At 43.0% G+C, this 14,058-nt stretch overlaps 1 protein-coding gene across 1 annotated transcript in view; it reads right to left on the reverse strand.

The window, feature by feature from the left end:
* The window catches only part of rictora (RPTOR independent companion of MTOR, complex 2 a), a 42,052-nt gene extending 28,030 nt beyond the window's left edge, over window positions 1-14,022 (reverse strand). Inside the window, exons 1-20 of the mRNA XM_063195697.1 lie at window positions 13,947-14,022; window positions 13,784-13,831; window positions 12,488-12,585; window positions 11,112-11,176; window positions 10,610-10,741; window positions 8,670-8,733; window positions 7,633-7,759; window positions 6,968-7,137; window positions 5,587-5,654; window positions 5,389-5,456; window positions 4,793-4,875; window positions 4,607-4,694; window positions 4,129-4,219; window positions 3,708-3,774; window positions 3,229-3,309; window positions 2,678-2,778; window positions 1,836-2,001; window positions 1,124-1,225; window positions 708-754; window positions 200-335 (exon numbers count right to left, since the gene is read on the reverse strand). Of these exons, the coding sequence (XP_063051767.1) occupies window positions 200-335; window positions 708-754; window positions 1,124-1,225; window positions 1,836-2,001; window positions 2,678-2,778; window positions 3,229-3,309; window positions 3,708-3,774; window positions 4,129-4,219; window positions 4,607-4,694; window positions 4,793-4,875; window positions 5,389-5,456; window positions 5,587-5,654; window positions 6,968-7,137; window positions 7,633-7,759; window positions 8,670-8,733; window positions 10,610-10,741; window positions 11,112-11,176; window positions 12,488-12,585; window positions 13,784-13,831; window positions 13,947-14,022 (1,878 nt within the window). The remainder of the gene's footprint in view (window positions 1-199; window positions 336-707; window positions 755-1,123; window positions 1,226-1,835; window positions 2,002-2,677; window positions 2,779-3,228; window positions 3,310-3,707; window positions 3,775-4,128; window positions 4,220-4,606; window positions 4,695-4,792; window positions 4,876-5,388; window positions 5,457-5,586; window positions 5,655-6,967; window positions 7,138-7,632; window positions 7,760-8,669; window positions 8,734-10,609; window positions 10,742-11,111; window positions 11,177-12,487; window positions 12,586-13,783; window positions 13,832-13,946) is intronic.
* Window positions 14,023-14,058: the final 36 nt, after the last annotated feature.

Raw genomic sequence — 14,058 nt, forward strand, 5'->3', positions numbered from 1 at the left:
AGATTTTGTCCTGACGAGTGTGCATCCGAGGACTTCAATGCCATATCACTTTGCTGTTGTAAATTATTAACCTCTTCACTAATACACGAACCTCTCAACTACATCTCACTAGTAGCCCACCAACCTGCTAAGCTAACTAGTACTAACTTCCTAGCTGGTACCAACCTCCTAACTTACTAACTTCATAACTAGTACTCACCTCCTCTGAGTCCATGAGGAACTCTACGAACTGGCATCCGACCACGGTGAGCGGCCGGCCCTTACTGTGATCCAGCTCCAGTGCTGCGTATAGCTTACTGCTCGGCTTGTAGAAGTACAGTAGCCGCCGCACAAACCTACAAGGCAGAGACCAGTACTAAGTCAATACACTATAAACTATACAAAGCAATACAAATCAAGGGGAGAGATAGTTACTCAGTCAATACAACACAATACATTCCATAAAATCACAAACCTACAGGGATGGAGAGGGATGACAAATCAACATTGGTTTGGATTCTCTGGTAAAAACGTTGTTTGTGAATTTGAAAGGGTAAGTTTGTTTTTGGTTTCTGGCCCAGGTCTTTTTGAATATTTTTTTTTTTTTTACATTTTACTGTAAGCATTTACTCAGAAATATTGCAGTGTGCCTCTTTAAAGCAAGGTAAGGTAAATCAATAGTGATGGTTCTACAGTGACGTAATGGAAGAGGGAGAATGGAGGCTTACTTGTGCATCTGCTCGTCTTTGCTTTGTCTGAGGTTAGCGTTTGGCCACTGGAGGGAAGACAACAGAGCAAAAAGTTCAGACATAGTAGAACTAATATTTAGTAGTATGACCAAAGCACAGTACATTTTGCAGCTAAAAAATGTATGAAAAGTGCAATTTTCCCAGTCATAATGAATACTTGGAATTTGATGGTGGTAAGTATCCATAAAAAGGGTAAAAATTGTGAATGGACAGCATAAATTCTGGAATTAAACTACTAAAAATATTACACAGTGCACCTTTAACTATACAACATTACACACTGAACAACCACAAAATCTAAAACAGGTATAAGAGCTGATCTATTTGAACTTCATATTCAAGAACATACATGCACAGGTGTGACGTGTATGTCTGATGCAAAAAGCTAAAATGACCTTTAGTATGGTGGAGATGAGGACCCAGTTCCACTCGAGGTTCTGCTTGTGGTTGAGGATGTGACTGTCTCTTAAGTTCATCATAAGTGCTTCTTCAGTGTCCTGAGGAAACATGGAGGACACAGACCAAAAGAGCAGTGACTAGATTGATAGAGTGATTGATAATCTGGGATCTGTGAAGTTACTTTCAGATGTGTGCACTTTATCACTGTCTTGGATCCATAGAAAATACCATAGGCTTTAAGACAGAATCAACAATACCTGCTTTGCCACAGACAAACGCCCACAGTAATAACTTTATGATGTCGACACATGATCAGATAGACACACACACACCCAAACACAGACAGAAAGACAGACACACACACACAAAACATAAACACACAGGTCAGGTCATTCAACAGTAAGGCAGACGCAGACATACACACACGCAGAGAGAGAGAGAGAGAGAGAGAGAGAGAGAGAGAGAGAGAGAGAGAGAGAGAGAGAGAGAGAGAGAGAGACAGACAGAGAGAGACAGACAGAGCTAGGACTGGACAGCTGGCAACTTTTCCAGGAACAGGACAAAGACATCTGAAAGGGCCCCCTCCCCGAATCTAACACAATGTAATGTGGACCCAATTCTGGGGCCCCCACTTTCTCTGGGCCCCAAGACAACTGACCCCTTTGTCCTCCCTCCCCGTCCGCTTCCCTGCAGCCAGCCCTCCCGTACCTTGATGGCGTAGATGTCCTTGTGTGTGCGTGGGGGCTGTTCCCGGCGGTGCGGTGAGCTGATGGCCTTGCGTACGATCTGGTCCAGGTAGAGGCTGTGGGGTCGCGGCCCGCGCTTCTTCTTCTCATGGAAGCGCTTCAGGTGGTTGACCGCCGCACTCGCACGCCTGCTCAGATGGAGGAGCGGAAGACAGAGAAGGAAGGATCAGGGTCATGTCAAAATTCAAGATTCAATAAGTTTGAATCTTGAAACACAGCATACAACCTTAGATGTTCATAAATATCTATAGATACCATGGCTCTTGATACGTCACAAAGACTTGCTGTCTCGGTCAAAAATGCACCACCAACACACGCACCAAGAATTTCTTTTTTTAAACTCTGATATGTCATCCATAATGCATTGCAATATTTTGAGCAAAACTGTGCTCTTACCCTGTTAATTGAACCTTCACACTCTGTTATTACTGGTGCAATGAGCAATTAATGAAGACTGGCCACCAGGGTCGTCCAATTTATCCATGAAACTTCCCACACTAAAATGACAGTTTCATTGTCGAGTATATATGCTACGTATAGGTATATAATATAAAGTAGTAGACTCGCATACAGTTTCTCCTGGGGTAGGTCAAAAGTATATATAATAGTGTAGGTATCTATTACAAAGTAGTAGACTGACTCTCAGGCGTTTCTCCAGGGACATGTCAAAGGTACTGTATGTAGTGTAAGTATATGCTATGTAGGTATAAAATATAAAGCAGTAGACTCATAGAGAGTTTCTCCTGGGGAAGATCGAAAGTATATAGTGTAGGTATACAATATAAAGTTAGTAGACTGACTCACAGGCGTTTCTCCTGGGGGAGGTCGAAGGAGGCGGCCATGTTGATGAGGGTAGGTAAACAGTGCAGGTGGTGGCTGTGCGTGTGAGGCAGGATCGTGTTGGCCTGCGGGCAACCAAAAGAGGAAACATGTTAAAAATACACACACAGAAATATAAGCGACATTCTCTCACACAGAAGTGCACGCACGCACGCACGCACGCACACACACACACACACACACACACACACACACACGGCTGTGCGTGTGAGTGCGTGCGTGTGTGTCGTGTTGGGCTGCGGGCACCCAAAAATGGAAACAGAAACACAGAAACACACGGAAGCACACACACAGAAGCACACACACAGAAGCACACACACAGAAGCACACACACAGAAGCACACACACACACACACACACACACACACACACACACACACACACACACACACACACACACACACACACACACACACACACACACACACACACACACACACACGCACACGCACACGCACACGCACACGCACACACACACACACACAATAGTAAGTGTGCTGGTGGGTATACACTACCATGTGCAGTAGCTCTCCCAGGAGAATGGTGGCCCGCACGGAGGTCTGGTCATCACTGCTGGTGATCACCTCCACCAGACCCTGACATGGGCAACAAGAACATATTTGAATTGGAGTTCACACGCACAATACATATCCAGTTCGTTCACGTTTCAATCATTTTATCAAAAAACGTAGTCATCATTCCACCTCCAATTACTACATTGTTTTGGTTCCGTTTTATTTGTAGAATGAAGAGGTGGCTCGCACTCCGTTCTTTGTAATTCTTTAAAAAAAATTACATAGCAACAGAAAACAAAAAAAAAGATAATTACAAAGACAGGAAGAACTGAGTACGATCCACCTCTTCATTCGGTTTATTCGCACCAAGACGCACCAAACGGGAGCGCGGTGTATTGGAATTATAACTTCTGCTTGACTTGGCAACACAACACAGGCTAGCAGCAAAACAAATCCCATACGACCAAAGGAACACATACCTCTAGAACGCCACTCGTTATGAAAGCAGATAGTACCAGCGCTAGGTAGTTGTCCATGAGATCAGGCCTGTAAGACAAAGACAAAACAAGCAATGCTTACGCATTTTAAAACCTCACAAGAGTGGCCTTCAACATTTTCGTATTTCTCCGTTCTATTTTCTCCTTTATCGCCAGTATACAGTAGGACAGCAACGGCCTAATAGTTAAGGATATGAACTTCAGATCAGAGGCTTGCCGGTTCAAATCCCACCCTTCCACTCCCCAACATGCTCATGGCTGAGCTGCCATTGAGCAAGGCACCTAACCCCATACTGCTACAGGGACTGTAACCAGTACCCTGTAAATAACTGTAAGTCACTTTGTAAGTGTCAGCCAAGTGTAATTTCATGTAATGTATCGTCAATGAAGGACAGCGTCTCACCTGGACCGGGCCCTGTGAGGAAGTACGACTTTTGACTCGGCCGCTACAAAGCCATCCGAGAGCCTCCAGCTGTCCTGAAACCTGCTGGGGTCTGGAGAGGGAGGAAGAAGAAGAAGATTAGGATGACTAGTGGGAACTTGGAGGGAACATTTGACTTCATTAAGTCATAAAGCCATAAAGTCATCATTTCCATAAATGAGCAAAATCAGCTAATCAAATTATACCAGCAGGTTTACTTTGATTCAAACATTTACGTAATGCAACCAGATCTAGAGATGCGTTAAATGGATACAAAAACAGTAAAAACCCCCACTGGTCTTTGATGGTGGTGGTAAGTATTTGTGAAAAATGTAACATTTGTGAATGAGCTGCATGAATTCTGGAAATAAACTACTAAAAATATGACACACTGCACCTCTAATGCTGGGATGTAGAAATGCAATTGACAGCAATAGACAAGACAGGGTAAAGTGCTCACCAATACTGTGAAGGGCTTCTTCAAACTCGTTCGTCACAATGGGAACAGGAAGGCGAAAAATTTCATACAACACCTCCAGCAGTCCTTTCTGTATTGAAGCAATAACATGATTGGCATCATGCAATAATCGTACTAACATCATATACATAACACGACATGAATAGGGTTAACAACTGCGTTACTCACCCTGACTTCCATATTTCGTATACAGAGGACACCGATGAGAGACTGTATGCCAGAGTGTCCAGATTTACAAAGATTAATGATTCCTACACACAAGAATGCAAATTCAGTACAACAAACATAAACTCAGACAATATTCAAATGAGCGACATTGCATTATTATATATATGTGAATTATTGTGTTAGACATAGCCAAGCAAATTGTTTGAACTTAAAGGGATGCTGTCTCATTTTTGGAAACAAGCTTATTTAACACCTTCCCTTGAGATAAATGATAGGTTTTTACCGTTCTCCTGTACTTTCAACAGTTTTCTAGTTATGACAGTGCAAATTTTACCTCCAAGCTAACAGTTAACATTGACTCCTATGAGACCAGTTAGCCGCGAGCTGGTCTCATAGGACTCAATGTTAACTGCTAGCATGGAGCTAAAATTTGCACTGCCATACCGCGAGAGCGGTTGAAAGTACAGGAGAACGGTAAAACCCTATTATTTAACTCAAGGGGAGGTGTAAAATAAGATTATTTCCAAAAATGGGACAGTATCCCTTTAAGACTGACATGATTTCAGATTTGATTGAATGTGGATCGCTGAACTTACCAGACCAAGAACGGAAGGCTGCAACGATGGCCATTTTACTGGCTAGAAAACGAGCTTGTCTGTCCTCCCTACAAACACATCACACACACATATTAAAAAAGATTAGTTTACCATTGCATTGGGGGGGGGGGTGGCCTGTTTGTAAATAGAATTATACAGTAATGTCACCAAGGGTCACAAAAAGCAGAGGGAACTCACTTGAGCTGTGCTTCAGTCGTCTCTGGATTGTGCCTGTAGTGGAAGTCTGTGTAAGGTGCAAGGATTTGCTGCAACATAGAGGGTCCCACAGTTATCAATTTACATAACGTATTAACTATTTTAATCATAATAGCAATCTTTTATAGCAATCAGTCATTGGTCATAAACTGGTTATAACATTCATTTTGGATAATTCTCAACATGATCTCCAAAAATTCCGTGCTCCTGGACACGGATGTTAAGGACACAAAATCCGTGTCCAGGAGCACGGATTTTGCCAAAATTCTGTGCTCCTGGACACGGAATTGTTTTCCGTGCTCCTGGACACGGAATTGTTTGAAGTGCTTTCTATAGGCTATTTCCACAGTCTTGTGTTTTCTCAGGATTTTTCTCATTTTAAATATTTTGTCTAAAAAAAAACATTTCTTACTGACAGGTTAGGGTTAGGGATTGTTTTGGTCTGGGCACAGCTAGTTTTCTTTCATTCATTATATGAGTTTGATAGCCTAGCAACCAACTGGAAAAGGTATTTCTCAAAAATATGTCTTTAATGACAGGTTAAGGTTAGGGAATGTTTTGGTCAGGGCACAACTTAAATTGCTATAGCATTATTTTGTTTAGGATTAGCATTTGGTATGTATTTTCTAATGATAGAGTTAACACAGTGCTGTGGTAATAGCCTATAGAAAGCACTTCCGTGTGCCCATCACGGAAAAAAAATCCGTGTCCAGGAGCACGGAAAACAATTCCGTGTCCAGGAGCACGGAATTTTGGCAAAATCCGTGCTCCTAGACACGGATTTCGTGTCCTTAACATCCGTGTCCAGGAGCACGGAATTTTTGGAGATCAGGCTGATAATTCTACATCCCTAGAGTTCTTCAAACACCTTGTACACTTCTCACGGACTGACCTCTACTCACATCAATGTCAACATCAAAGAAAGTATATTACCGGTGAAAGCTCCAACACTGGCAAAATAAAACAAATCCCAAGCAAAACAAACAAAGGATTAAGTTTGACAGCCCAACCCAGACTGGCGCCCAGCCTGCGGTGCTGTAGCTCCAGCTATGTAGACATCTGTGCTGTACTGGCACATGTGCGGGTGGTTGTTCAGGACAGTGGTCTATTTTATAATTCTATAATATAATTCTATAATACTTTATTTGATGTTCTCACCTCCAGTTTGACATCTGTGCCGACGCATTGGGGTGTGTGAGGGTGGATGTGTATTCTATTCCAGTTTGTACCTCCAATTCAATGTCGGCGCAGACACAATGGTGGTGTGGTTGGACAGGTTCAGGACGGTGGGCTATTCTATTTTATATTCTTATACTACACATTTATCTATATTCTTAAATTCTATCCTATTTCATATTCTCACCTCCAGTTCGACGTCTGCGCGGACGTACTGGCGTGTGTGCGGGTGGTTGAGCAGGTGGAGGATGGTGGTGATGAGGGCCTCGTTGATGCGGCTCAGCTGGCAGTCGATGACGCTCTTCAGGATGGTGCACAGACCTCCACGCTGAGCCACCACCGCAGGGTTCTTCAAGGCTGTGGAGAGAGGGAGAGAGGGGGACAGAAGGAAGGAGAGGGACACAGAGTTGAAAGAGAGCAAGTGTGTGTACAAGAGAGAGATGAGGGATGAGGAAGGGAGACAGAGATGGAGACCGAAAGTGAAAGAGAGAGGGGGGGAGAGAGAGAGAGAGAGAGAGAGAAGGAGAGAGTAGGAGGGAGGGAGAAGGTAAGAAAAACAGAGGGGGCAGAAGGAAGGAGAGAGAGAGGGCGAGAGCGAGAGCAGGAAAGACATGTAGAATAATTGGACGAATTTCAACAATATTTCACTGTGTGTATGACAAAGTTATGTGTTGTTAAGTATGTGAAAGTTAAAGAAATCGCAAAGGCTCTGCTGTTCGCTGCTTGTTTTCATTATTTATCATCATTGTTTCACTATTTTACAGTAGTGTACCTGCATACAACAAAAAACTGTAATGTGACGTTTGCATCAGTAACTTTGAAATAATCAGAAAATACTGTCAGAATACCAACCTAGCTCGCAAACGATGGCGATGCAGGCTCGCACCATCGGATCTCGCTCCTGTAAGCCATCGTTACCAATGGCTATCAAGGAGTTGGTGACGGAGCTCGGGAACAGAAGAGCGTTCACAGTGATCATCTGTCGGAGACAAGTGAGGTGGTGTTGGGTATGAGTGTGTTTATGTGTGTTTATGTGTGTGTGTGTGTGTGTGTGTGTGTGTGTGTGTGTGTGTGTGTGTGTGTGTGTGTGTGTGTGTGTGTGTGTTTGGGGGGGGGGGGTAGTAAAGGTCAGAGAAAGCAATTTAGAAAGCGTCATACCATGTTGTCATATTTTCAATGCATGCCAACACTAACACAGCTAAATTAGCTTTTCAGGGGTGCTTTTCTAGACAGCAGCGTTGCTAACTAGGTCAGCAACTTACTTGGCTGCAATGCAATTTCCCATTGACAACCTACAAGTTGTGTACTGGCTAGCAACGACGCTTTCGAGAAACGGGGCCCAGCACCACCAAAGGCCAAAAGATGAATAGCAGTCACTTCATAGAGGTAGAAAATAACACTAGAGAGGACACAGCAATTTGCGACAGCACTGGGAAATGGCAGCTGGAGCTTCCCAACTTCCGTAGGTAGTGTAGGTAACTTCAGGCAATGCAAGTCAATGGAGAACACGCCCACCCCTGTCAAGAAATTAACTAAAACTGTGTAAATATGAAGTAACACTTTAATCAAAGACCAGATTTTAAATGTCAGGCTAAATATCTACTTAAATCATATGAGTCGATAAAATACATTTAAAAATCAAATAATATCTTTTATGAACATAGATAGCAACACACTTTAACTATTGTCCTTGTATAGTGTGTTGATGGACATTTTCACATGATTAAGCCATTTTTGACAGAGGTGAGCCTCGTTCTCCGTTAATTTCCATTTCTCTGATCTACCTACAGATAATGGCCGCTACAGATTGCCGTAAAAGGGGGGCGGGGTCCTCTCTAGTGTTATTTTCTACCTCTATGAGTCACTTGCATAAGACAATGATGCCTTACCTTTCGGACCAATCGCAGCGCTTGCGTCCGTTCCACCTCATTGCTCTGCTTTATGTCGATGCACCTGGAGGACATTCGCACAAGGGTGTCAGGAACACGGCTTTGAACAAAACAGTCTTTTTCTAAAAACAACCTAATCATCACCAAATGGCGGTGATTGTATAGAATAGCATAGAAAAAAGCATGTCCATAATTGACACTGCGCGCTTGTATCATGTGAATTACACAGTAGATAATGTACATAAAATGAGATTGAAAGCATGTCATTCATTTGTGCAAGAAAACGCATGATGACGTTCTAATTCAAATTCAGTATAATACTGCAATGGCTTATGAACATGCACAATCAGAGAATAATGCATTACAAAATACACAACTGGGCCGTGCATACATTTTTTTTTTACATTGTACACACACTGAAGACATGTTGCTTGGCTCTTCGGTGGCCAAGGAGAGGAAAACAACATCCCGAGACATGACCAGGAGGAATGTTCAGAGAGGACACTCGGCTGCTGACTCTATTTTAGGCTCTGACCAACAACCAATTGCTTTTTTTGGGAACTCGATGATCTTAATTGGGAACATTCTCCTCCGCTATACCCCATGTGACCGCATTCACATGTTTTAGGGCCGCACTCTTCTGATTTCCTCCCTGAATGCCCTGAATGGTAGCATTGCGGTCCTTCCCGTTACTGTACATTGCATTACGTTATGTTTAGCAAACGCTAACACACAAGGACATAAACAAGCTCCAAATGTGTAGAGGGATAGCGGGGCCAAACTAAGCAAAAGTGGGTCAAATTTGACGGTGGGTAGTAATGGTGGTAGTAATGATATTATGTCCTCTTTTGAAAGTTGCTTTGGTTATAGAGCGTCTGCCAAATGCAGCTTCATTAGCCACTTTGTCAGCTAGCTCATTCTTGAATATACGACAGCAGCCTTTACATATTCACACCAGCTAGCCACAGAGGCCGTTGAGCCAAAAAAAAGTGAATTTACAGTGGTTTGGTGAGGAAGGGGTGCACTCTTTGAAAAAAAGATTCTTCATGGTCCTCTTAAAAGATGAGCAGGATGGTCATGTTCTTGTAACAATACAACAACCGAGTAGACAATGGACAGGTGATCCAGGGCCATTGAGACAGAAAGCAGCATTTAAAGCTAAGACAAGATGGCAGCTGAGCCGTTCCTTCGACTGTAAACACCGGAGGCTCAGTGAACAGAAGACGAGCACTAACAGGATAACGAGAGCAAACGGTGATCAACAGCGGATCTACGTTGGTGGCTAAGAAGGATAAGACAAAGCCTATTAGTAGACTCAGGTTCTGAAAAACAAAGATGGCAGGGTCGGTGGCGGAGGTGGGGTGCGGTAGTGCACTGTGGTAAAACATCTATAGTATAATAGTAATCTGACCATTGTTGCTAATTTAGTTAGCAACTTAATTGGTTGCAATGAAATTTTCCATTGGCAACCTACTATTAATGGTTAGTAATCAAGGTGCTAAGGTGGCTAGCAATGATTCTTTCGAGAAATGGGGTCCTGGGTCATTGCCCAAGCCTACCTCATCTAAGCCTGCACCTTTCTGCCACTTACTTCCTGTACAAATCTCCACCATCCACTTCCTGTCAATGAGGGCCCAGAGGCCCCAAAATCTTTTTAAAAAAAGGGAAAGAAATAAAATGATTTATCGCTTGAAAGCGCTTCAAACATTTGGTCTGGCCTACTTGTGTTGTCAAACAATTTCTCTGAATAAGATGGGAAGGGCGTGTCAAGCTCTGGTTAAAGCAACAATCGATAGCAACACCTATATTACACATAACTTCGTGCAGTGTCTCAGTTAGTGTGGGCGGGCCCAGGAGATAGAGGAGAAGAGGAGTCGAGGAGAGAGGAAGGGAGGGGGAGAAAAGAAAAGGAAAAAGAAAGATGCCTGCTTCCGGCTCACCTGGAGATCAGGTAGTCGACCTGCAGCCGCAGGATCCTCTGCAGCACGCTGACGTCCCGCAGCAGGTAGCGCAGAGCCCGCAGCCCCGCCGCACGCACCTCCTTTGCCTCATTCAGGAGCGCCAGCCGCAGGCTAGAGAGAGACGGAGGGAGCGAGAGATAGCGAGAGAGAGAAAGAAATAGATGAAAACCGCCATGTTATTGACCAAGTCTGCATGTACTGAAGAAAAATAATACTTTGCTCTTGAGTGTAAACATTAATAGTTAAAGAAAAGCATCATTACACATACTACACATTACACTATACAGATATTAAACTAAGAAGAACAAAACACAAGTGATGTGACATTGCATGACATTATACAATGGTGCTCAAACTCTTCTCAGCACTAACATCAGTCCTCAGTCACAAGTAGAAAAAGTCACACAAAATGTGTATATCATCTATTTCTCACCATAATCAAACCTACATCAGCAGAGTAAATACAGAGGAGCACACTCACCAGATAATGATTTCTTCATATGTAAACCCTAATGTCTTCACACAGTAACCAGTGCTGCAGAGGAGCTGGCGGGAGGACAGCAAAACATGTAGTGCATCAGTGTCAGAGGAACACCAACATCATATTTCACCAGTTACTTAGAGTGCATTGAAAGAACACGGTAAAGTAGTAAACCTGGCGACGTTAACCTACAGGGAGTGATAAACCTAATAATGGATAGGCTGCAGGTGTCATAACCTCCAGGTTACCTTAACTTGGTTTGTTACTGAACCAACGTCTTGGAATACTCCTGAGTGCCGCAGAGAAGGGAGGAGGTGGATACCAACACAGAGATCAGAGTCTGAACATCCAAAAGGCCCCGTCTCATAACTACCCCTTCCACTTGTTTTTTTTACCCCCCAACCACTTGCTTTTGCGGGCCCACGTAGAAGTATCATGTGTCCCAATGATTTCGAGAGCGAGGGGAAGAGCTTAAAATCCCTTCAAATTTCCCCTTGAATCAGAGTTAGTGTAAGACCCCCACAACGAACAAAGTGGACGATGAATCTAAGTCAAGTGTGAAAGGAGAAGAAATGGGATGAAGCCAAATACTTCATCAAAACACCTGAAAGGCCCTGACTAACAAAATGATGATGCCATGCATGTCATGATTATGTCCTCAATTGCAAGTCGCTTTGGATAGTAATTAATGTAATGCAATGTAACACACCCCACCCACCTTAGACTTGGGCTTGACATTTGGTGAAGAAATATACTCAAGAAATACACTGTAAATTACTGACTGAAAATTAGTGACTTGGTCCCATCTCTGGTGTCCACTGTGCTTTAAGTCCCGTTATGCACACCTCAGAAAATCCAAGTTTCACTACGTACTTAGGGCAAACCATATGTTTTGGCTTTTGAACAATATATTCCCTGTATAATTCTGACAACCCCACTGTACCGCACTGTACAGCAGTGCCACGGTCACAATCTCTATAGCCACAACTGATGTCAGTATTTTCAGTGCACAGTATTTGTCCATTACATTAAGTTTTAAACTGCACTGAGCAAAACACCACCAAAGTGACACAGCAATAAGGGAGAATACCATGAATGAAGCACACGTTCACCAAAGTAACTCAACAAGGTTTCCAATGACAGCTCCATACAATCAGCTCTGGAATACATTTCCCATGCATTACAGCCTCTATGCAGTTTTCCATTTGCATTGCTGGAACGTCCAGACGATGACTGAAATAATGGCTCATAGTAGTCCACTTATACACATTACAGTTGTAATCTCTAATGCTAGCTCTATCTGGCCATGCATACATAAAATTCAGCATGCATAGTGACCCATGTCAGTAAACATACTCAGAGATGGCATGACCTACCTTTATGAAATTGTTCAGATGGCCCAGCTTTCGCATATTAGAGACCCCGTGTAGCTTGGCCACATTCTGCAGGATTTCACGCATGTTATCTGAGGGCTCTGGAATAAAACAAATGAGGCAAATCAGAATAAGAATCAGATTTACTGGCCACATTCAGCCATAACTTCTGTAATTTTACAAAGTGTCAGAATACAAGGCATTCAAGGTATCAGGACTTTAAACTAACAACATCAAACTGTAGAGTGTAGACTTGCAACAGCTGAAATATGTCAAAAATCTTTCTAGCCTACCAGAACATGCCTTTAAGTGATTGATACAAAATATACATATATTGGATTATCAATAGCAACCTCACAATGAAAAAGGCCACGTTTAATTGAAGCTATTTCAAAACAGATAATGCCAGAGAGATCACATCATGACACAAATTAATAAGCTGTGTGTGAAGTGGAATACTCGGTCCAGTGCGCATAGTATTGTATTTATTCTCTAAACCTCAGGGCCTTATCTGAGTCGGTTCTTCTGTGTCTGTATAGAACTACATGATATCTGACTCCTATTTAGTGGAAGTGTAAAACATAACTCTGTCTCTGTAGTTATACTTGTAACTTATTTCAGATAGCAGCGTTTGAGACTAGGTAGGGGCGCAGCAGACAATAAACAATTTGTAGCGTTAGCTTTGCGCTAGTAGTAGGCCTACTTAGCAAAATCAGAGTCATCATTACACCAACACCCTACAGTAGGTTACGGATTAAACAAGGAGTAAACAGACTGGTCTGAAGATCGCTTTTATTTACACAATACAACTGTCTCAGGGGGCGAGGTAAACAGGCGAGGAGTTGGCGTTAGATTAGGGGCGTCTCGACAAAACACAAGTCAATGCGCGAGGAGAGAACATCATTTACAATAGTCATAATTACACTGGCACATTTGTGTTAGTTTCAACCGGAAATTTTAACGTCAAATCAGTTCGCACAAATGACATTAACCTTACCTGTCATTCACATTCTAGAACGCAAAAGAGGTATACACTGACTTGAAAGGGGTCTCATAATGTGGGTGTGCGAAGAGCCGCCCGCACATAACTAGCAAGCTAACCAGACATAGCCATGTTTAAAAAAAACTGGAGAGTAAATGAGTGACATGGCGCTTCTTGTGAGAGCTAGTTGCAATTAAGGGGCCAACACAATGGACACTAAAGACTTCCTGGCAGAAGTTCCCACATATATAAACAATAGATTTAGGTCTGACACTAATCTGGTTAGCAGCTTGCTATCCCCGCTAGCTAGATATTACCTCTAGTAAGATCCAGCGGTACGTTTTCCTCTCCGCTGTCATTGCGACCTGTCAAAGAAGATCAGCAAAGGCACAGTGAATACAAAGCCTTAACTCGGCTACTGCAAAAACACAATAAGTTTTATTTAGTCACAAATTATAGGTGGCGATCCATCATATTTACATCGTTTATCTCTCACTCGAACACTTCGGATAGGACGGCCGCGGACGCTGGCCGCCATGTTTCCAGGGACATTCATCACAACACCGGAAACCTCGTGGAATCTCGCGGCACA

The sequence above is a fragment of the Engraulis encrasicolus genome, chromosome 3 (genome assembly GCF_034702125.1).
Source record: "Engraulis encrasicolus isolate BLACKSEA-1 chromosome 3, IST_EnEncr_1.0, whole genome shotgun sequence".
Classification (NCBI taxonomy): Eukaryota; Metazoa; Chordata; class Actinopteri; order Clupeiformes; family Engraulidae; genus Engraulis; species Engraulis encrasicolus.